Source organism: Bos indicus x Bos taurus, chromosome 4, assembly GCF_003369695.1.
Source record: "Bos indicus x Bos taurus breed Angus x Brahman F1 hybrid chromosome 4, Bos_hybrid_MaternalHap_v2.0, whole genome shotgun sequence".
NCBI lineage: Eukaryota > Metazoa > Chordata > Mammalia > Artiodactyla > Bovidae > Bos > Bos indicus x Bos taurus.
The window spans coordinates 109,138,496-109,162,488 of record NC_040079.1 but is presented as its reverse complement, the minus strand read 5'-3'; the positions used below and the strand labels follow the sequence as shown (position 1 = coordinate 109,162,488).

At 38.4% G+C, this 23,993-nt stretch overlaps 1 protein-coding gene across 2 annotated transcripts in view; it reads left to right on the top strand.

Moving 5' to 3' along the window:
- The window catches only part of VPS50 (VPS50, EARP/GARPII complex subunit), a 132,073-nt gene that overhangs the window by 243 nt on the left and 107,837 nt on the right, over positions 1–23,993 (top strand). Inside the window, exons 2-4 of one of the 2 annotated variants that reach the window (XM_027540160.1) lie at positions 9,643–9,711; positions 21,687–21,809; positions 23,115–23,186. In XM_027540160.1, the coding sequence (XP_027395961.1) occupies positions 9,643–9,711; positions 21,687–21,809; positions 23,115–23,186 (264 nt within the window). The remainder of the gene's footprint in view (positions 1–9,642; positions 9,712–21,686; positions 21,810–23,114; positions 23,187–23,993) is intronic. The other variant, XM_027540161.1, reaches the window with a different exon arrangement.

Here is a 23,993-nt window from a genome sequence, read left to right as displayed (position 1 = left end):
ATACCCAAGTTATAGGTGGTGGCAGGTGTCAGGGGCACTATAAATTCCAGGCACACCCTGGAAAATTCACCTGACCCGCGGGGTTCGGAGCCTTGTTCAGGTGGGACCCGGTGACCCAAGAACATTCCTTTAGATAAGACCAATGAGGGAGCCGGAGGCTGTCTTTGTCTCCCCCTCCCCGCTTTTGCCAGTTTTCCAGTGATCGCCTTAGCTATACTGCCGGGTTCCCTTTTCCCCCAAGCTGTCTGGTTGTCTGAGGGTGGCCTGGGTGAAAGTGAGGTCTCTGCAATAGAGATGACTAGAAAGAGTCGGGGGGCGGGGGGAAGCAGTAATTTGAAGGCAGAATTGATATTGATAGCTTTATGACTTTGGGCAAGTCCCTAAATCTAGTAGCATAAATTTCCTTATGTGAAATTGAGAATAATAATTATTTTTGTTCATCCTGTTTCACAGTTCTGTTATGAAAGTCATGAGTGTCTGTGAAATGATACTTTAAAAAAGTCATTGTCATGGCAAAATAATGATCTTTTATTTTTTGCCAGAATGTTAAATCTTGAATAAAAACTTTGGCTGTTTTCTGTCATAAATTATAGGGATATCCTAATAACGTGTCAGCTTCTTTCAAATCAGAAATGGCAGAAATCTACTTTTATATACTTATTGATTATGGTTTGGTTTTAGATACCTTTGTTTCAGCTCTAATATTTTACTATAATTGATCATTCTTTATTATTTTTATATTAGAGAGGGTAATTTAGATTAGAATTTTAAATCAGTGTCATTTTGAGAACTTTGGAGAATGTGGAGGCAAAGCATTTAGTGAAAGATTCATTTGTGAATATTTTTGTTCATGGAAAAAAGACTACAAATTCCACATTAAATTCTTATTTGATAGTTTAGAATTTGAGAGACATCTGAGTGAATTACACATTGTAGGTCTCTGGTGAATAATACACAAATTCTATGTGATTATTTTCCTCTGTCAAATTATGTTGTTATTGTCATGAAGATAAAGTTTTAAAGTTCTATGAATTATAGAATATTTAATTAAGTGGATAGTAAGATTTGACAGTTCCTTACATTTGTTGAGTCCTGGTCTTATGCTTCATAACACTTCTTTCTTGAGGATGGGTTTGAATCCTGGTCCATCCTGTAGCTGTGTGACCTTGAGCAACTTTACTTAACTGAAAAAAAATTTTTTTTAGTTTTTAATTGAAGGATAATTGATTTACAGAATTTTGTTGGTTTCTGCCGAACATCAACATGAATCAGCCATAGGTATACATATGTCTCCTCCCCCTTAAACCTCTCTCCCATCTCCCACTCCATCCCACCCCTCTAGGTTGATACAGAGCCCCTGTTTGAGTTCCCTAAGTCATACAGCAAATTCCCATTGGCTGTCTATTTTGCATATGATAATGTAAGTGTCCATGTTACTCTCTGTATACATCTTACCCTCCCCACCCCTGCCCGCTGTGTCCACAGGTCTGTTCTATGTCTTTGTCTCCATTGCTGCCCTGCAGTAATTTCATCAGTGCCGTCTTTCTAGATCCCATATATATGTGTTAGTATACGGTATTTATCGTTCTCTTTCTGACTTACTTCACTGTATAATAGGCTCTAGGTTCACCCACCTCATTAGAACTGACTCAAACGCGTTCCTTTTTATGGCTGAGTCATATTCCATTGTGTATATGTACCACAGCTTCTTTATTCATTCATCTGTCAGTGGACATCTAGGTTGCTTCCACGTTCTATCTATTGTAAATAGTGCTGCAATGAACATTGGGGTACATGTGTCTTTTTCAATTTTGGTTTTCTCAGCATAAATGCTTAGTAGTGGGATTGCTGGGTCATATGGTGGTTTTATTCCTAGTTTTTTAAGGAATCTCCATACTCTTTTCCATAGTGGCTATATCAATTTACATTCCCACCAGCAGTGTGAGAGGGTTCTTTTTTCTTCACACCCTCTCCAGCATTTATTATTTATAGACTTTTTGATGATGGCCATTCTGACCGGTGTGAGGTGATACCTCATTGTAGTTTTGATTTGCATTTCTCTAATAATGAGCGATGTTGAGCATCTTTTCATGTGTTTGTTAGCCATATGTATGTCTCCTTTGGAGAAATGTCTGTTTAGGTCTTTTTCCCACTTTTTGATTGGGTTTTTGTTTTTCTGGTATTGAGTTGTATGAGCTGCTTGTATATTTTAGAAATTACTCCTTTATCAGTTTTTTCATTTGCTATCATTTTGTCCCATTCTGAGGGTTGCCTTTTCACCTTGTTTATAGTTTCTTTTGCTGTGCAAAAGCCTTTGAATTTAACTGGGTCCAGCTTGTTTATTTTTGTTTTTATTTTCATTACTTCAGGAGGAGGGTCATAGAGGATCTTGCTTTGATCTATGTCATTGAGTGTTCTGCCTGTGTTTTCCTCTAAGAGTTTTATAGTTTCTGGTCTTACACTTAGGTCTTTAATTCATTTTGTGTTTATCTTTGTGTATGGTGTTAGGAAGTGTTCTGATTTCATTCTTTTACACATAGCTGTCCAGTTTCCCCAGCTCCATTTCATGAAGAGGCTATCCTTGCCCCATTATTACCTTTTTTGAACATCTGTTTTCACATCTTTCTAACAGGAATGATAGCATGTATCACATGGGGCTTTCCTAGCAGTGTTTATATTAGATCAAAGTAAAGAGATAAAGGAGTTAACAGTTCCTGGGGCTAACAAAGAAATGCATAACCACAGAGATTATCTCAGTGGCTGCATTGATGGTAGAAAAGTGGGAAAACTGGAAGCTGGCTATTGCAGAAACTCAAGCAACTGTTGATTTCAGGCTAGCTTTGGTAGCCATTTGACTTTTAAAACAATATACACTTCTGTAAATTATCCCACTGATGCCCCCAAACTGCCTCTGGCATGCTGAATTTGGACTTCTGTGCAGCAGCTAAGTTTGATGCCGTCTCCTGTTGCTTGCTGGTGGTTCCGCGTAGTCAACATTGCCGTCATTGTACTTTGGTTGGTTTGTTTTCTAACCCTGCTTTGTAAGAGTGAGTGAGAGAGAAAAAATACAGAAGTCCAGATAACCAGTGATAATAAGTTTATGTCTCCTGAATGTAGTGAAATTGTTCTGAAAATGGTGACTCTTCAGCCTCAGTCATTTGTTTATCAGATTGAGCAGGTAAAATCTGTGCTTAGTTGGGATAGAAAAAAAAAAAAAAAGCTAAAGAACACATACAAAAAGTTGGAACTGTATTATATAGGAGGTGAGGTAAAAGTAGGAGTTTCACACAGATTTTTAAGGTCATCCTAATTATATTTGTTTATGGCTTGACTTCCACATATTTGTGTGTGTTAGTTGCTCAGTCATGTCTGATGCTTTGCAGCTCCATGGACTGTAGCCCACCAGGCTCCTTTGTCCTTGGGATTCTCCAGGCAAGAATACTGGAGTGGTTTGTCATTCCTTTCAGTACAGGATCTTCCTGACTCAGGGATCAAACTTGGGTCTCCTGCATTGCAGGCAGATTCTTTACTGTCTGAACCATCAGAGAAGCCTCATATTTAATCATTATTCATACACTTTTTATGAATCTACGAGGTATGAAAGTAGGGTGCTGCCTAGCATTGGGAATTTTATTTATACTGTTTATTGTTAGGTTAAATATAGCAGTATTACAAATAAATACAAATAAAGATGTTTCTTTTTGGAGGGGCTAAAGAATATGCTGATAATATATTGCTGTTAATGTGAAGAGGTAGGAAATTAAGGTCTCTGACACTTTTTGGCATTTCAGCTCTCCAAGGATCTTGGTTTGGAGGAGAGTGTAGAGCAGCCTTTGTTAGCTCTCTCTGTTTACATGAGTTCCTTTGTTCTGCTTTCTCCATGATGCTGGCCTCTGTTCTTTCACTTTGTTCAACATGTGCTTACCGAACTCTATGTACCAGGCACTATTCTAAGTGTGGGGAATGCAGCAGTAACAGAACAGACGTGTGAAGGCAGTCATGGTGATACACGTTTCAGAGGAATAGAGGATAGAGAGTTCTGGGAGTTGTTGGCGATTTAGAGTCATGTGTAACTTTTAGATGGGGCTTTCCAGGTGGCTCAGTGGTAAAGAATCCTCCTGCCAATGCAGGAGATGAGGGACGTAGGTTTGATCCCTGAGTCTGGAAGATCCCCTGCAGGAGGAAATGGCACCTTACTCCAATATTCTTGCCTGGGAAATCCCATGGACAGAGAAGCCACCAGGCTACAGTCCACGGGGTCGCAAAGAGTCGGACACGACTGAGCAAATGAGCGCACGCGGCACGTGCTTTTTAGATACGGTGGCCACAGAAGGCCTCTCTGAGAAGGTGACACTTGAGGTCAAACCTGACGGAGGTGAGGGAGCGAGCTCTGGGGTTGTCTTGGAAGGAGAATTCTGGGTGGAAGGAAAAGCAGATGCAGAGGCCTTGAGGCAGGAGTGTCTTTGAAGGGCAGCAAGAGGCCAGTGTGGGAGGCGTGAAGTGAGTGACGAGAGAAATGGTAGGAGATGAGGTCAGAGAGTGAGGGCAGGAAGCCAGATCACATAGAGTCTCATCTCCATCTCATCTTCGCTACTTCTCTTCTCACTCATGGTAAGGCCAGGGCGGCCAGTAAGGATGCTAATACAGTAATCCAAGTGAGACAGGACATGGGCCTGTCTCAGGATGCTAGCAGTGGAGGTGTTGAGAAAAGGTCAGATCGTGGGTATATTGTGAATGTGGAGTTGACAGAATTTCTTAATAGATCGGATTTGGGCTGTGAAAGAAAGAGAAACTTAAAGGTTGACTCCAAATGTTTTGGCCCCAGCAGCTGGAAGAATTGAATTGACCTGGGTAAGACTGAGGGAGGAACAGATTGAAGGAAGGAAGCAAGATTTTAAACTTGTTCATTTGAAAGCCTCTTGGCTTTTGGAGGAAGAAAGTAGGCAGTTGGCTGAAAGAGCTTGAATTTTGGAGGCGAAATCCAGGGTATAGGTAAACATGCAGGAGTCACGAGTATAAGGAGGGTGTGTTTGCTGGCTAAGATCACCAATGGCATAAGTGTAGAAATAAAACAAGAGTCCACAGTTGGAGCTTTTGAGGACTCCGTGTTCTGAGCTCCGGGATTTAGGAAGGCAGATTGAGAAGGAGCAGTGAGGTGAGCAGCATCCCCCTGGAAGCGTTCTCCTGCATCCCAAGGAACATCCCAAAGAGCGCCTCTCCTGTAGCAGATGCTCAGTACATATCTGTTGGATAAAGAGACCATCCCAACCAGTTAGGTCCAAGTAAAGAACCGAAAAGAAGAGGGAGTGATCAGCTGTATTAAATGCTGCACGTGGGCCGTGGAGGGTGAGAATGGGAGTGCGCCTCTGCCGTGAGCAGCAGTAAGGTCACTGGTGACCTCACAGCAGCGCTGCGGTAAGGTGGTGAGGAGGAATGCCCGATGCGGGTGGGTTTGGGAGAAACCGAGGGCTTAGTGTAAACACTCTGAGTTTTGCCGAAACTTTTGCTTGAAAAGAGAAGGAATCACAAACCACATTACATGCTTCTTTTGACCATTGGGACCTACGTTGCTGGTCTCATCAATGGAAGCTGAAGATTCACGTAGACGAAACAGAAGTAAATCTGAAGTGTAATCTGATTCGGCAAAGAAAGTTGCAGAGGCAGGTATTATGTATGATGGATTTTGTATAGGGAAATTATGAAAACAAAAACCAGATACAAAAGAAAATCCAACAATGGCTAATGATTAGAGGGAAAGTTTCAATTTAATAAAGGCAGAGCACTATAGTTATAGAACCTGAAGCTCCTATACTTTGGCCACCTGATGTGAAGAGCCGACTCGTTGGAAAAGACCCTGATGCTGGGAAAGATTGAAGGCAAAAAGGAGAAGACGGCAGCAGAGGATGAGATGATTAGATAGCATCACCAACTCACTGGACATGATCCTGAGCCAACTCGCGGAGATAGTGGAGGACAGAGGAGTCTGGCGTGCGGCAGTCCACGGGGTCACAAAAAGTCAGACGTGACATAGCGATTGAACAGCAGCAGCAGCGTAGCTATAACCATGACTTCCTGCTTTAAAAAGGTGAAGATAAAATAAAAATGATGACTTCATATTTGTTAATAGAGATTTATAAAATTGCTAATCAGATCTATAATCCTAAAATACGGATGAGTGTCAGATATTATGCTTTGAGGCATTTACCTAACTCTTGGTTTCTGTCTTGATGAGATAAAAGCATTTCTCTGTGATGTTCAGAATAATGGTGAACACTTAAAGGGTGTTTACCATGTACCAGACTCTGTTTGTGGCCTCTTGTATATGTTACCTCCTTTATCCCTTATAAGAGCCTCTGAGTTATTGTTACTGTCATTAGACTATGAGGATAGGCAGGTTGTTCAAGATGGCAGAAGCCATTCTTTGAATCCCTTGCTTCCTAACATGGATATAGGGTTTCCAGTTTTTATTACTTTTATTTTGTACGTTTGGTGGAAAGTTGCCACATATTCATATTAGTAGCAAATTATTGTGTGATAACTAACTTGGAGGCAAGGTGTTTTTCTAGATGCTGGTATATACCACTTGTTTGCTTGTTTTAGACATTGGGTTCTTTCCTCATAACTCTGGGGAAAGAGAAAATGACACCTGATATATTCTTCCAAGAATTTCTGTTAGGTTGGTTAAACAAATGGTTTGTTTAAAAGGCATGAACATTATATTTTAAAAAGATACTTTAGGATTGGTTGTGGTTTTGAATCAAATCATGAGGTTTTATTTATGTGTATATGAATGCATATAAGTGTGTGTATATAAAATGTATTTTGTTGTTCAGTTGCTAATTCGGGTCTGACTCTTAGAAATCCCATGCACTATAGCATGCGGGGCTCCTCTTTCCACCACTCTCTCCCTGAGTTTGCTCAAATTCATATCCATTGAGTCAGTGATGCTCTCTAACCATCTCATCCTCCATCACCCCCTTTTCCTTTTGCATCAGGGTTATTTCATCTTTTCTAGCCTCATGGTTTTTTCCAGTGAGTCAGATGTTCGCATCACGTGGCCAAAGTGTTGGAGCTTCACCTTCAGCATCAGTCCTTCCAATGGGTGTTCAGGGTTGGTTTCCTTTAGGATGGACTGGTTTGATCTGCTTGCAGTCCAAGGGGTAATTCTGTAATCCAGCCTTGCCCTCTTCACCACTTTTGGTGCCATGCCCTTATGATGACTATTGGTGAGAAACTGGGACAAGGAAGAAAACACACATGCAGCAGTAGTTTCACACTTTAATTTTCTCACTCGTTGTAAGACTTTAAGCCTCAGTGCGTGCACGCATGCTCAGTCCTGGCTGACTCTTTGCGGCCCTATGGTCTGTAGCCCACCAGGTTCCTCTGTCCATGAAATTTTCCAAGCAAGAATACTGGAGTGGATTGTCATTTCCTACTCCAAGGGAATCTTCCCAACCCATGGATTGAACCCATGTCTCTTGCGTCTCCTGTATTGGCAGGCAGATTCTTTACTACTGTGCCACCTGGGAAGTCCTTAAGCTTCCATATGCTTTTCTTATTCCTGCAGATTTCCCTAGGAACTTCATTTTAAGGTCAGTTTCATGTTCTCATGGGAACGGGGTTTTAATTAGCTGGAGGTTGGAGCTTAACCAAGGCTCCAAAGAAGTTACTAATTGCTTTGGTGTTTACTCTGTTCTGAAATTGTGCTAGCCCTAGGCTAGAGAGGCAAACAGAACTTGGTCTTTCCCTTCTCTTGGGTCCAGAGAGAGAGGTGTGTTTACTATTTAAAACTTTGCTACTTTGGCAGAGGTGTGGGGAAATGTTAGCAGGGTTTCCAAAACATTAGCAATGATAGCAGTCACCTGGGTTGCTTGTTAAAATGCAATTCCTTGTCCTAATTCAGAAATACCTATTTATTAGATCTGTGGTGGGACTTAGGAAAAAACTTCCTAGGTGATGGAGCTGGTCCGTAGGTGATGCTGAGAAATAGTGTTTCTTTGAAACATAGGATTTAGGAAAATTTCATAGAGGAGCTCCGAAAGTGGGGTGTTGGTTTGGTGGGGTGGAATGAGAGAGTGAGAAGGGTGCGGGGAGAGGAAGACAGGGAGAATGAGAGAGGACGAGAGAGGGAGAGAGTATGGATGGAGAAGAGAGAAGAGGGAGAGAAGGTGGGTGGAGGGGGGCATTTTCTGGGGAAAATGGAAGATTGGGAATGAAGCAGAGCACCTTGTCATAAAAAAATTATAGCTATGATTAGCAGTATTTTATATTAGGGAAGATAAAATATACACCTCTATAATTTAAAGATGAGTAAGTTCTACTCTAAGTCTCAAATAAATGTGCCATATATTTTGGTTGCTATGGACACCAGAAGGCCAGTATAGGATAGCTAAAGGACAAAAACTCAATAGCATAAATCTCTCCTTAAGTTCATGTACGGGCTGATTTTGCTTCCAGACTATTATTACAGGGATTTTAGGGGTCTGCTTTGAATAGCCTATGTTAAAAAGAGGCTTTAAAAGAAAATTTAAATTGCGCACTTCTTTCTGTCTTGATAACTTTCTTTGGTGCACAAATGAGCCTTTCAGAATCCCTGAATTCTTGAATCAGAATCCCTGAATGCAGAAAGTTGTTGTATAGTCACTCAGTCGCGTCCGACTCTTTGCTACGTCATCCATGAACCATAGCCCGAGAGGCTCCTCTGTCCATTGGATGCCCCAGGCAAGAATCCTGGAATGGGTTGCCATTTCCTTCCCCAGGGGATCTTCCCGGCCCAGGGATCGAGCCTGGGTCTCCGGCTTGGCAGGCAGATTATTGATCACTGAGCCCCAAGGGAACCTGGAAGAGACAAAGCACCAAAGAGCTAAAGCAGTGAGACGTGGGGTTTAACTCTCAGTTATATAGTATGAATTGGGTACATTGATGAGAGTGATAAGGTAAATCCTAAGGATTACTTATGTATTAATTAAGCCTTTATCATTTAAAAATGTATCATTATTTAAAAATCTTTTTAGCTCAGTCATAATGCTGGGACCTTTTTGCCAAGGTCCAATTTGGCAAATGAATTTGGTCCTGACTCATAGATAAGTGCTTTTATGGAATGCTTTTGTCACCACGTTTCTTCTCTTTTGGTTGTTTTTGAATAATGGTTAACTCAGACTTCAGCCGTTAGGTATGAAGTTGCCATATAGTGATTTTATCTTGAATTTCCAAAAGTACATCTTTCCTTGATTTAATAATAGGACTGTATGTATTGTGACAGCTATTTTTAGAAACATATTCTATATATTGTACAACAGGAGCATGTCTTTTTAAAATGGTGATTTTTATTTCAGTAAGTATAGTCTAACTTAGGGTTGAGAAATATGAATGGAAAGTCTTTTGCTATCAGCTGATGGTCTCGGTGAAAGAAGGGGAAGGCTTTGCAGCTTATTTTTGACTCCTCCTGCAGTTCTCTTTATACAATAAAATGTTAAAAAGCAACTGTTCAAGGAGATAAACAAATCGCACATATCTGCACATCAAAATCATTAAACTTGGTGGTAATATAACAAGACAAGCAAAAAAGTATTTTCTCTCATGTTACAGTTCTGCAGCACAGTTGAAATTCTTCTCTTTTTTATCTTTTTTTCTTTTTTGAAGGGTCTGAAAAGTCCTCCAGAGAGCTTCAGTGATCTTGGTGCCATTGAGAGTCTCCGGGTCCCTGGAAAGGTATTGATCTACATGAGTGAGCGTGACTTTTTGCTTCCTGAAGAAAATATTATTGCCTTCGGATACTAATTGATTCACAGAAGCTTTTCCCTCCCACAGGCATATGGTTGTTGTGATGAGCTGGGTAAAGTTTTATAATGCAATAGGCTTGGGGCTTGTTTTTGCTCTCATCCTCATTGGGATGCAGTATGATTCATTATTGTGAAGCAGAAAATGCGAAATTGATAAATTTAGAGTTGATTACTACATCAAATTCTTTGCCCGAAAGCAGTGATATATATATATATGTGTGTATATAAATGAAACGTATTGATTCATCTGCTGTAATTCAGATAAATAAAATGAAATGATTTACTTTTTATGCTGTAACACTGAGCTCCAAATCATAGTAAATTATGTTTTCGTGATGAAGCAGAGATATTTGAATAAGTAGCTAAAGCATAGCTTATACTAAATTGTAGATATCTTGGATTTTAATCCCCTGATATTCATGTGAACTTGGCCATCTACAAATTTAATAGGTGTTATTTGAAAGCTAGCTGGCTCCCCCCCAGGAGGAGTATTAGCCATTGTTAAATAAACCAGTCCCTGCTGTGCCTCACTCTGGGGCCCCACTGCTTGGAGCTGCCTCGGTCTGCAGTAGCTCCGGCACAGATCAAAGCCAGTTTTGAATGTCTGCTCTTGTGGTTTTCAATTTGGGGATCATATCTGAAACTGTTTGTTTTCTGTGCCTGGCAGCTTAGTACAAGGGCTTGTTTCTCTTGACTGGCCGTCACAGGGCCCCTCATCACACCTCTGTGTCAGCTGCTTAGGAGGAGGATTTCCCACCTCTTTGAGGCACCTTACCCCCTAAAGTGAATTTTGTATTTACTGCTTAGCTTTTTTACTGCTTTTTTAATACTAGGTCAGATCCAAATATGATGAAATTCTAACCAACCCTTTTGCATGAAATGGCTCAGACAGAAGCCTTATAGAGGCATTTTGAATCGTTATACATAGTGTTATAAAAGACTGTTGGATGTGATAAAATTGGGAATTGAGAGATAACCATTAATCCTAATTGACAGGTCATTTTCTATTTCTTTGACTTAAAAAAAAGTGTATCAGGCATTATGAACATGCCTTGAATTAGATGGCATTAGATGTTTCAGAACCACAGTGAAACTGATGAGTGAGCCCCTTTAAAACAAAATACAATAATGTATTGCATAGAACTTTCTGTTGTCTTTAAACCATGAGCTCATGATGTCTTTCCAGTAGTGGTAGGTAGTGAATTTATAATGATCTTATTTTACAGTCTTCTTACTGACTCCCAACTCTCTCCCTGTCAGTGATCAGCAGTGTATATTTTCTTATTAAAATTTTTTTTAAGAATTTTTAAGTTTTACATTGGAGTATAAACTTCCCTGGTGGCTCAGATGATAAAGCGACTGCCTGCAATGCGGGAGACTTGAGTTTGATCCCTGGGTCGGGAAGATCCCCTGGAGAAGGAAATGGCAACCCACTCTAGTACTCTTGCCTGGAAAATTCCATGGACAGAGGAGCCTTGTAGGCTACAGTCCATGGGGTTGCAAAGAGTCGGACACGACTGAGCGACTTCACCCACTCACATAGTTGATTAGTGCACAGGGAACTCTACTCAATATTCTGTAATAACCTAATGGAAAAAGAATTTGAAAAAGAATAGATATATGTATATGTTTGGCAGTGTGTACTTTTGAGATGGTGGGCTCTGGGAGAACAGTCTGAAATCACAGGGTCAACAGGTGTAAATGATTCGAGTGATGGTTAAGCCTGGGGCAGTAGTCTGATAGACACACACTAAGACGGCAATTTAGGTAAACTGTAGTATCTCTGCTTTAATTTAGCCTTTAGCCTAGAGAAACTTTTAAACATTAATTCATTTAATAGCTCTCCCTTACTCAAGTATGGGTAGACCATTAAAAAGAAAAAAGCACCTTTTATCTTCAGGACTGGACCCATTTCTTTTGCCTATTCATGTCATCGTGTCTTTCTAAGTTATAACAGGGAATTGAGATTTCATTGGGGTTTTCAAGAAAGAAAGAAAGTTTAGCTTGGGTATGTTTTGTATAAAGGGAAAGCAGGAGGTGTTATTAAGATGGAGCATATGAAATGGCTGTGTTTTAGGTTAGAAATGGTTTAATATTGGCTGATTTCATATGGTTCAACGCAGAAAAAGGAGGGTAGTTAAGGAGAACTGAGGAAGGGCGCCAGGGGAGCTTGATAACCTAGAAAGTACTGTTGATTTTTTTTTTTTTTTTCTTTTGAGTACTATATAAATTCTGAATGGAAGAAACCTTAGAAATCATCTGGTACAGTTTCTGTATTTTATAGACAAGATGACACTGTATCCAATCTTTAGAGGAGATGCAAGTCAATAATAATCCATATACTGGAAATTTAGGATTTGGGTGGAGAAAATAGTATAGAAGGTAAAAAAGAAAAAAGGATTACTTTTCAGAATTTGCCATAGGAAAGGAAAACTTTGAGGTAGATTAAAAAAAACCAATACAATATTGTAAAGTATAATAATAATAAAAATCATAGCTGAAGTACTTCAGAGCCGAGGTCAGTGGTGCACACATGTTGCACATTAGAATTGCTAGTACCCAGGCCATTGTTGTTGCTTAGTCACTCAGTCATGTCTGACTCCTGTGACTCCATGGACTGTAGCCCGCCAGCCTCCTCTGTCCATGGCATTCTCCAGGCAAGAATACTGGAATGGGTTGCAATTTCCTTCTCCAGGGGATCTTCCCAACCCAGGGATTGAACCTCTCCTGCGTTGCTGGTAGATTCTTTACCGCTGAGGTACCCCATTCTCATTACTGCGTGGGGGGTGGGGCTAGGCATCCGTAGTGTTTAATGATCCCCAGCCGAGTCCGGTGAGGAGCCGTGTTTGGGAACCATTGGCCAAGCTGCGCGTGCAATGCGGAGAAAGAGAGGGGGACCACAGAAACTGTTGTAGATAAAAATTTGGTAGTATTCCTGACAGTTTTTGTGGGGAAGAAAGTAGAATAAAGAGTTAGTAATGATCTAAAATTTTATTTTTGGGAAATGGATACTGTTTTTTTCAAATTAATGGGATTTTTTTGGTGTAGCAGATAAGGCTATAAGAAATTAATCTATACTGTATTTATTGACTGAATATTCATTTAAGGAAATACATACTGTTTGAATCATGTGAAAGATTTTTAGATAATTGGTTATAAGAATTCTGAAAAATTAAGACCAAAACTTATTATAGTATGTAATAATTGTAATAGCCACGTGTTTAGTAGTTACAGAAGTTATTAGGACTGTTTGAAAGGACTTGCTGAATCATGGTTTAAAAATACCTGAACTTTATAAATCTACATCTAGGCTTTAGGTAAACTTCCCATCGGTTTGGTTCAGTCGCTCAGTCGTGTCCGACTCTTTGCGACCCCATGAATCTCAGCACGCCAGGCCTCCCTGTCCATCACCAACTCCCAGAGTTCACTCAGACTCATGTCCATCGAGTCAGTGATGCCATCCAGCCATCTCATCCTCTCTCATCCCCTTCTCCTCCTGCCCCCAATCCCTCCGAGCATCAGAGTCTTTTCCAATAAGTCAACTCTTCGCATGAGGCGGCCAAAGTGCTGGAGTTTCAGCTTCAGCATCATTCCCTCCAAAGAAATCCCAGGGCTGATTTCCTTCAGAATGGACTGGTTGGAATAGTTACATGTCATAAACCTGAAAAAGAGAGCTAATACTAATATTATTTATGAATTTTTACTGAAATACTGCCTCCTTAACAATAAGGATTTTGGGGGGATGGGGTTAGTTTCATTTTTTTTCAGGCCTTGATTAATTAATACAAATAGGATTCTGCTGCATCTACTCTTGCATAGTTGGTTTAGCTATGCCTTTGATTTTTTTCATTAAAGGAAAATATAGGGTGTGGAGCCAAAAGCTGTTTCTGTCAAAACCTGAAAATATATTTGTCTAAATATAAGAAAATATTTTTTGTATGCCTAATTTAGTCCACAAATATTTATTGAGTACCTACCTACTCTGTGGCATTTCTACTATATAACATTCTGGGATTTCGGGTAGAGTGTATGCTAGCTTTTAGACTACCTCTGTGAAGTAAGAGAAATGGATTGACTGACTTCGTAGTATCCATGAAAAGACTCCTAAAATGACCCTAATTACAGAGCTTTATTTTCAGAACTTTACCAAGACATGAGGAAAGTGCTGGAATAAGAGCCGGGAGAGCTGGTTCAAGTATTGACTTAAACGTTTAGCTTATTATTAAAGGGAAGTCATTTTAATAGCTTTATACCTCAGCTTCCTCATCTGTGAAAATGTGATTAAACTAGAGCCCTTTTAGCACTGATGTTTTTTAGTATCTCTATTGTAATATTTGTAGGAGAGATATGACATAAACATACAATCAAAAGAATAAACTGAGCAGTTTTTTTTTTTTTTAAAGAAGATGAGTATATTACTGTCTGATATAGACAGAATTAGTTTTAACACTTTTGACTAGGAGACTTTTTGAGCTTTAGTGATTGGGATAAAAACTTTGAATTTACGATTATGTTTCATTTAAGACAGGTATCTTCTGCAGGTGGTTCCGAGAGGGATTGTGACTGTGGATCTGCAAAATTATTTAGAATTTTTCTTAGGCACTCATGGATAAAAATGTTTATCTGTGTTCTTTTTAATCATTAATGAAATTCTGCTTCTCTTGGCTTTAGATGCTTTGGGATTCTTAACCACTCTTTCTAGCAGATCATAAAAGATCTGGCAATGATTTATTGTGCTTTTGGCAATGATTCATTGACCCAGGCAGTTACTAAGTTATGAAGATGCAAAGAGGTACAAGACTCTGTTCCTACCTCAACCTGAGTAAAAGAGACAAGCAAAAATAGACAACGTGGGAGGATGCAGTAGAGGTCTCTAGTAAGGATGCATAGTGGTAGCACAGCTAGGAAATGATGGGGGTAGGCAGATGTGGGTGCTGGGTCTTCTAGAGTTGGCGATGAATTTGTTTTTGAAGGATAACTAGTGTACAGATAGAGTTTTGAGTGGCAGTCCTGTGCCAGGATACTGATTAAAAAGATGATATGAGGTTTAGGAAATGAAGAAAAGTTAAAATTTGAGAGACATTTAAGAAACAGGATTTAGGACTGAGGATTTTATTGGCTGTCGAAGGTGAAGGAATTGGAAGGTCATTAGACACTGGGATTGAAGGTGCTATGATATCTTTTCTCAGAATAGGTAGAAATCTCAATTTAAAAGAAATTCTTGTAAAGAGAGGGTCTGATCAGGTGTTTGAAAACTAAAACCGGAAGCCCTAACCTAAGGCTTAGACACTGGACTTGTCTCTGTGCTTCAGTTTATGTGTCTTGTAGTCAGCTTTAGCTTGACAGGCATGTGGCAAATAGCTTGATAGTTTTCACTGAAGTTGAGACATTTTTAAAGATAGCTTTTAAAAATAGATGTATATTTGATGCCTCCCTCCAAAGCAGTTAGCTTTAATGGTTTCTTTATCATAGGAATAAACTTGGGGTAAAATAGCATAGCTATTGAATAAGAGAAATAAGTAAAAATATTTGGCAGCGTATCAAATATGAAAGTTTGGCTTGATCGTTTTGTGATTTTTATTACATGTTAATAATTCAGTGTATTTCTATGAATAAAATCAGTTTTTATTCAATATATCTTTCTTTAAAGACAAATATGTATACATTTGGGTTGTTACTTTGAGGAAAGAATTAAAATGCTACTTTAATAATAACCTTTTTATAAAAATTTATAAATCATGTTGCTAAAACCTTTCAAATTGTAGTGCTAATAATATTCCACTAGATGGCACTGACAGCCTGAAGAAAACAGAGTTGGCTTGAAAAGCTATGTTTTATTTAAAACACACAGAAGATGATAAACCAGCTGCTTTGATAGATTATTGTTGTTCTAATAATAATTTTAAGAAAATACGCCATTTTCCCAACGTAATCAGACATCTGTCAATTCATTATAAACTTACATTGGTAGATGTATAGTTTTAGGGTATTTGTGATCTTGAATCCTATTTCATTTGGAAACAGAAAATTTCAGTGATTTATGATTTTTATAATACTGACTGCATATTGAAAACTCTGTTTTTGTTCTTCCTTTAAACTCTGTATAGTTTTTGATAATCCTGTTTTGTTCTCAATTAGAACTCTAATGTGATGTTAACTTTAGTAAGACTGTGATTTCTGTTTTTAGTATTTATTATAACAGAATAGCTTTTTGTTGTTGTTGTTGACTCATGAAAAATGCAAGCAGACAAATAAACCTTTTGTCCTGGCAAACCTAAATTCATGCTGTGTAAGAGCAAACTTTCTTTACTCCCTCGCTTGTGCCCAATACAATGCATTCTATATTTATTCTGGTATAGAATGTGAACTGTGGTCTGGTAAACTATGTACAGAAATGGAAGTTGGTTTGCATTGCTTTTTTTATTCTACTTTACATTTTTCTGCAGGATTTTGAAAGCTGACCTGTGAAATGAAGATTTTTGCATTCACCTTTTTATTTGAATAAAAACCTACTACCGAAGATGATAAGTTTCCAGGCTGTTCTGTGGGTTTAAAAATTAAATTACTTTTCAAAGAGAATATTGAACCGAATAATGTTAAGAACTGTTAAGCTGTCATAACTAACTTTTTACACTTACAAAAGTGAATAGGATTGAAAGCCTGAGCCTGGGTTGATATTTTTAATTACTGTGGTATTTTGGATAATCTGAAAGTAGTGATTCAATATAAAATTTGTAGTTTTTCTTTTCCCTCCTGGACTTGAATACATCCTCCCCTTAAGAGGTGAACCCTTAAGCAGGAGATAGTTTTGTAAAGTTATAGCCTGGTTTCTTTGGAAACCATAGATATGTTGGAAATGTTCTATAACACCTTTACACTTGAGGGCTCCAATTGTTTTATAGACTTGAATCCCCAGTTCTCATATGACCTTTGGTGTAATGTTGAGAGGAAACATGGCTTGGCCAAAATCAAAGATGTTGACTTAAATTTCTATTCTGATTTTCTTTCTTTTTCAAAAAGTCACATTTGCAATATGCATTTTTATATGTATTAATATGTTCATGTAGCTTTATCCCAGAGATGATCAGAATAGAAGAACAGGCTAGGTAGTATATATTATATACAACCTTATGGTGTACTGTGACTGCTGGAAGAGACAGCCTCTAAAACTCTGAATGACTTCTGCATTATCTACCACTTTCCCAAAATATTCCTGCTTGGTGTATTATGTTAAGAAAATGTTGAATGTTTATGCTTGTTTTTGGATGTAGCATCTGGCACCGTGGTAATGTGTTAAGATATTTTTAGTAAAGGAAGAATATGGTCCTAGTTTATATGAAAGTGTGTTGAATTTTAACAGCATCACGGTTGTTCCGTTTTCTTGGCTCTTGGTGTCCACGTCGTCTCTCCCCCATGACATTTTCCTGCCCTGCGGAAAGTCATCCACTGTTACTTAACCTGTTGTATGCTTTCCCACTCCGCTGCTTTTACTTCTGCTTCGCTTTATTTTTTCACCCTTATTCCCCCAATCTCTAATATTTTAAATTTTACCGTTTCTCATGTTCTGTAAATGCCACCACTTCCATCAGATGGTAGCTTACAATCCCTTAATGCCCTTCATTTTGTTTGTATTTCCTTTTTGTTCTGCCTTGCATTGTCATTTGTTCATCTATTACTTCAGCAGCTATTTGAGCAAAGAGCCGTATTTTACTCATCTTTGTTTCTTTATGACCTAGCATAGAGGATTTTTACATAGTAGGACTTTAATTTAAAAAGTTCTAAAATGGGGATGTGTGACTTGACTGGGAAATAAGAGATAATGGAGCTTTGCTAGTCGGCAGGTTATTTCCTGATGATAATGTGGGAGAGAGGTTTGATTTGTTCTTTTTTGACATTTGTATTTTTGTTTCTATGTCCTTTAAAATTAAGCTCATTAATTGTAGTTTTTCTCCGGCTTTAATTCTGGGGTGACATTTGTGTACTTATTTGAGGTGTAGTTGATTACCCACCCTTAGTAGGCAAGTTGTGACATGTTTGATGGATGGTTTGTAGTTGCTGATGAATTATTTTTGAATTTTCAAAGTTTGCAGAGCATTCCTACCACTATTATTAATATTAATAATAATATTATATGTGTCATAAACTTTACTATAAAAATTCTTTAAAAAACTGTACTCTTAATAGCAGTCCATAAGACTAAAATATTTTATTACCAAACATAGTTAAGGCATCTAATCTTCTTGTAACTTTTAAGAACATTGCATAGTTTAATATTGGCTTGAGGAGTTTCATTTAGTATTCTACTCCCCTGATTATACCTTTAAATTTGTTTTGTAGGGAATCTTTTGTTTGTTTATGTAAAGTTTTGCCTCATACATATATATGCAGCAAAACTGGTTTGGCTTGCAAAACTGGTTCTGTTTTAGGTGAAGAATTAATACTTTTGTACATTTCCAATCCTAGGGAACCAGTTTACATAATGGTAAAATTATGGAGTGATTGTTTTAAGAATATACTGTCTAGCTGTTTTTTTTATTTTTCTACTTTATATGCATAAAATATTCCTACAATCATTTTACATTTATTGTTACTTCTATTTAGAAGAAAGAAGCCTTTCCTTAGGAGTGTGTGGATAATTTTGACGATCAAAACAAGAAGATACAGTCTCTTCCTTTCCCTTTGTTCTTATATTCCTTTTTTTTTAAAATACAATTCACTGTGTAAATTAGTTTTAGTTTGATCCATGATTTTTATCTACAGTGTGCCTTGGCACTTGGGAGCAAATGATGGAGAATAAAGAAAAGCCTCCGTCCTCAAGAAGTGTGTAATCTGATGGAGCCGCGGGCACTGACAGCAATGAGACGTTTAGAGAGAGATTGGGTAGTGGCTGAGTCTTACAGACAGCAGTGCAGCGGGATTAAAAGGAACACGGTGATCATGCTTCCAGGCAGAACGGAGCGTGTTCTGACTGAGTTCAGACGTGTGTGTTCAAACAGAAGCCCCTGAAAGGAGAGGGTGTTTTATAGGGACATGGCGTCAGGCGTTTGTTTTGGTTGAATTCTGCTTTGTGTGCTGTGTTTCTTTTTCTATCTTTCTTGATTTTTCTCTCTCCCTCACTTCCAGGTTACTTAGTCCAGTGTTTTAAGTGTTGCATTTCACTTCTTTGAAATTCTTTTTAGTCTGTCTGCTCTCAGTGATATAATTGCTTAGTGTTCTACGAAGGAATGGCATTTGACCTTTTATATACATATATAGACTGTGCATTTTGTTTTTACACATATATCTCCTTTGTGAAATGAGCATTTGTGAGATATTTATAAATCATGTTTTCCCTCTGACATTCTTAATAACTTTGGATATTTGTTTCACTGTCATTTGGAGTGTGTGTGTATGTCCTTTACAGGTGGAAAAAAAATAGGCATGAGGAGACTAAGTTGATATTAACTAAGGTTAATAGCCGAGTTGCAGCTAAAACCTGTGTCTTTCCCTTTGATTAGTCAGTAGGTAGTATATATAGGGAGAACCTCAGCATGGAGTTAATGCCATTTACACATTTGAGATGACAGTGCTCATTCACTGCAGTCTGTTTGAATTTCCAACTTGTTTCACATCTGATAGTTTTCATTCTTAGGCATTTTTGTAATCTTCAGTTTTTTTGGTGTGTGAATAGTCCCAAGTACATTTATTTGCCAGTGGTGCTGTGGTATTACTTGGGAGGCATACCCTCGCTCGGGCTTTATTCCTTCCCTCAGCTTGCGGTATCTGAAGCTGGTATTTCAAATGCCTGCGCACCTTTAGGGAGAGAAAGTGCCAGGAATTTCTGATCTCTTTTTCTATTTCATGTCTCACTGTCAATTCAGATTTCCACTGTATTCAGGGAGGTGGCCTGTGGCTACGCTAACTAGTTGGAACCCTTCCGCAAATATTGTGGGTTTAACACAAGTCTGTTGGAACGCTTCTGTGCCGTTGTCCAAGGTGCTGCACAACTGAGTGTGCTGTAGATAAACCCCCACCGGAATACAGCTCCCACTGTTACCATGATGGATTTCTTACTGCACTCATTGTATCTAATCGCAGCAAAATCAGTGATGGCGGTCTCTTTAACCTGTTTATGTTTTTGGTTAGTATATTTTTATAAGTTGAGTTTTGGTACTGAAGAAGCATATTCTTTTTCATGCACTTTTAATTCGGCAGGTTTAGTTTTTATGATTTTACCTTCTGTTTTCAATTTATCAGAATTTTAAATGTAAACAGTTAACTATTAAATTTCAGGTTTATTGCTCTAATGCTTTCTTTTAGCTTGGATCTACTGAGAGGAAATAATTTTATAGTAATTGTATAAATTTAAGATATAAATTAAAATCCTAAAGATATATAAGCTAGGCTCTTCCTTTTTTTCTTTTCTACAAATGAAAACTATGCCCTGCAATAAAGTAATCTAGAGTGCCTCTACTTGGAAAGTTTGGTCCTCAAATTAATCATATAATTTTTGTATATTTAATTAGTGGTGATTCATTAAGAATTCTTGTTAAATATTATTTTGACTGTAAAATGGTTTTAAATACTGATTTCTTTTTGTGTACTTAAATGTTTGAGATTAATTTGAATAAAGCCAAATAATTAAATTATATGTCTGTAATAATGTTTTGATTAATTACTGTGGCAGAAAGTGGGTATCTGTATTACTGAAATTTCCCAGTTAACTGAAGTTTTATCCGATTATGCAGTGAACCTACATAGGATAAGGATGCAAGGATAAGGACTTGTCTATTAAGCTCTTTTGGGTTGCATATCCACAGAAGCCCCATAATGTATCTTTAGAAAGCAAGCAGTTTGTCAGAGCTTTAGGTTCATAATCGGTTCATTAATTATAGTATCAGTACACTTTGAAGGAAGCCTCATGGGAGTACAGAAGTAACCTTGTTAGCCTTTTTTTTTTTTTTTTTTTTTTTAGTATTTATTTGTTTTTGACTGTATTGGGTCTTAGTTGTGATACTCAGGATCTTTCATTGCGACCTGCAGGCTCTCTAGTTACAGCTCGTGGGCTCAGTTGCCCCACCCTTGGTATATGGGATCTTAGTTCTCCAACCAGGGATTGAACCTGAATCTCCTGCCTTGAAAGGCGGATTGTTAACCTCTGGACCACTAGGGAAGTCCCTTGTGAACCTTTTGTGGAACAAGTTTTTCTTAGCCAAGCAGTGAGATTTTCAGCAGAAAATCCGTTCAGGGTTCCAATACTGATTGTGATCCGAAAGTCACTGAAATGTTGTCCACTGGTTATCTGTGGTGGGACAGATTCTAGAGCATTGTTAGATGAAGAGAGGGCTTCCCTGGAGGCTCAGACAGTAAAGAATCTGCCTGCAGTGCGAAAGACCTGAGTTCAGTCCCCGGGTTGGGAAGATCCCCTGGAGAGGGGAATGGCTATCCACTCCAGTATTCTTGCCTGGAGAATTCCATGGACAGAGGAGCCAGGTGGGGCTCCATGGGGAACCCCATGGATCCCTACAGTCCATGGGGTCGCAAAGAGTTGGACACGACTGAGCGACTAACACACTTGAGATGAAGAAACTGTGTGTATATATGATAGGTATTAGGTAGTCACTTTTTTTTCTTTTTGTTTAACATCTGAATTTTCTCAACTACTAGTTGATACACCAGGAATTGAAAATAAAATCTGAATCTTAAAACTGGCTAGTATTTTCCTCCAATAGATGGGTGATTTTTAGTGTTTGACTTTTTCCTAACTTTTCACAAACTTTCTTCTTGTTTTCTGTCAGTTTGTCTCCTTGGTCAGTGTTTCCCAGGAGATTGGTCAGGCTTAAGACAGATGATTATTTCTGTGCAGATAGAATTATAGCAACTACAAGTGCTATAATTTTTTTTTTTGTTTGTTTTCCCTTAAAGGAGGAATTCCGAGAACTTCGAGAACAGCCTAGTGACCCTCAAGCTGAACAAGAACTAATTAATAGTATTGAACAAGTGTATTTTTCTACAGATTCATTTGATATTGTTAAATATGAACTGGAGGTAAAAAAATTCATTAAAACCTATCTAAAGCCAGTTTTGTTCAGTGATTTAAATTTGTGAGTGAAATATGAATGGTTTTTAGGGTCATTGTATTTATTTTTGATACTAGGACCTATCTGTGATAACCACATTGTGATTAAATGAACTTTCAGCATTGTTTAAAGATGAGATTATTTTTTTAAATGTAAGGTTAATTTTTGTATTTTTCATTTTTAACTCTCAGCACACAATTATGTTAGTGTACTGCCTCTATCTTATTTTACGTTGGCTAAATATGTTTAGGAAAGCTCTGAGACTTTTAATCATGAAAGTATATTTACATCATTATTTAGTTGTGAAAAATACCCCTGTGCCATAATGTTTATAACTTTGGCATTTTAAATTTATAAGAATTAAAAAAAGTCAGAATAGTAAAATTTGGGTTTTAGATGAAACCAAATGCTGTATGCATACATGCTTCATATGTAGTACCTAGAGTTAGTACCCAGCTTATTCGGAAATTTCGTCATCATTTGTCTGAGACTGGAGGTCTAACCTGGTATTTTCCCATCCTCACCATGGCCTGCATTTTTGTTAGTTCCCATACTGCCCTCTGGGTTTCCCTGGTGGCTCAGATGGTAAAGAATCTGCCTGGAATGCGGGAGACCTGGGTTTGATCACTGGGTCAGAAAGATCCCCTGGAGAAGGGAATGGCAACCCACTCCAGTATTCTGGCCTGGAGAATCCCATGGACAGAGGAGCCTGGCGGGCTGCAGTCCATGGAGTTGCAAAGAGTCAGACACAGCTGAGCGACTACACTTTCACTTTCATACTGTCCTCCGGAGTATGTATAATCTGTGTCTTCAAATAACCATCACTATCGCACTACACGTGTAGGCGTTAATTTCCATTCGTATTTCAGAGGGGAAGTAGGTTTTGAGTTCTGTCGTGGACGACTAGGGAGATACCAGTGGCTGGTAGACTGGGGAATTAGGGTTAGGAACTTTCTCACATTCTCCTGTTACAGGTATTGGAAGCAGAGTTTCCCAGCTTAGGGGCCAGGAGTCCCCACAGGAGTGGGATTTCCAGGAGGTTGGAGGTGGCGGCAGTGGAGATAGCAGAGGGAGGGTGGAGCTTGAACCCCAGAGGGTTAGTACCAGATATACAGGCTGGTGTCTGGGGTCTAGTGCGGAGGTTGGAAGGACAGGAGGTGTGAGGTGTGACACTTTTGTATGTGCAGATTGTAATCCCTTACTTAGGTGTGCAGGGAAGTGAAACTAAACAATTGATTTTTTTCACTCTTTGTTTATGGATTTTTCCTTTTAGAAGCTCCCTCCTGTTCTCAATTTGCAAGAATTAGAGGAGTACAGAGACAAATTGAAACAACAGCAAGCTGCAGTAAGTAAAAGACACATTTCTGACAAAACTGTAAAGGAAACAACAGAGCAGTGTAATGTTTACAGGTTTTATGGTTTCACTAATACACTAACATTTTAAACAAATCTTATTATTTGACATGACTTTGACTCAAATGATACATTTATATGTATTCAAATTTACTATTCAGTTCCCCTCATATTACTTTGATAGATTTGCTTCTAGAACTTGGTCTTCTTTCTCTGGAATCCTAAACATGATGAAAGAATTTTGAATTTATTTTTTTCAAATTACTAAGTACCTGCTTAGATTGCTCCTTGTCACATGGTGTGTGACTTTCCTATCCATAGTTTTTTTTTTTCCTAACCCACAGTTTTATGATAGAATGTTCTTATATCAGAGTAGAGGCTCTCACTTCTAGTTGAAAGGTCCAAACAGAATACAGGGTTAAGATTCAGAAAGTCTGAACTGCTGTCACTATTAATCGTGTGACATTGGGCAAGTCACTTTGCCTTGCTAAATCTCTTGTGTCATTTGTGAAGTAGTGGGCTGGGCCTGCATTCTACCTAATGATGTAAAATTCTGTGATTTTCTGTTTTTTGTGTGTTAGGCTGAATTCCTTTTATAAAACTCAGTACTGTAGGAGATTAAATAATGGTAGTAAGTAGTCTTGTTAATTTTTTAATACTAAAAGCAGTAATAATATGTTCAGCCATTTTAATTTAACATACGATCTTTAATAATACATGAGACAAAGGAAGATATACTTCGGTATCTTTTGTGTTATACCCAGAGGCCTCAGTGGGTGCTGAGATCTCCTAGAGGCTG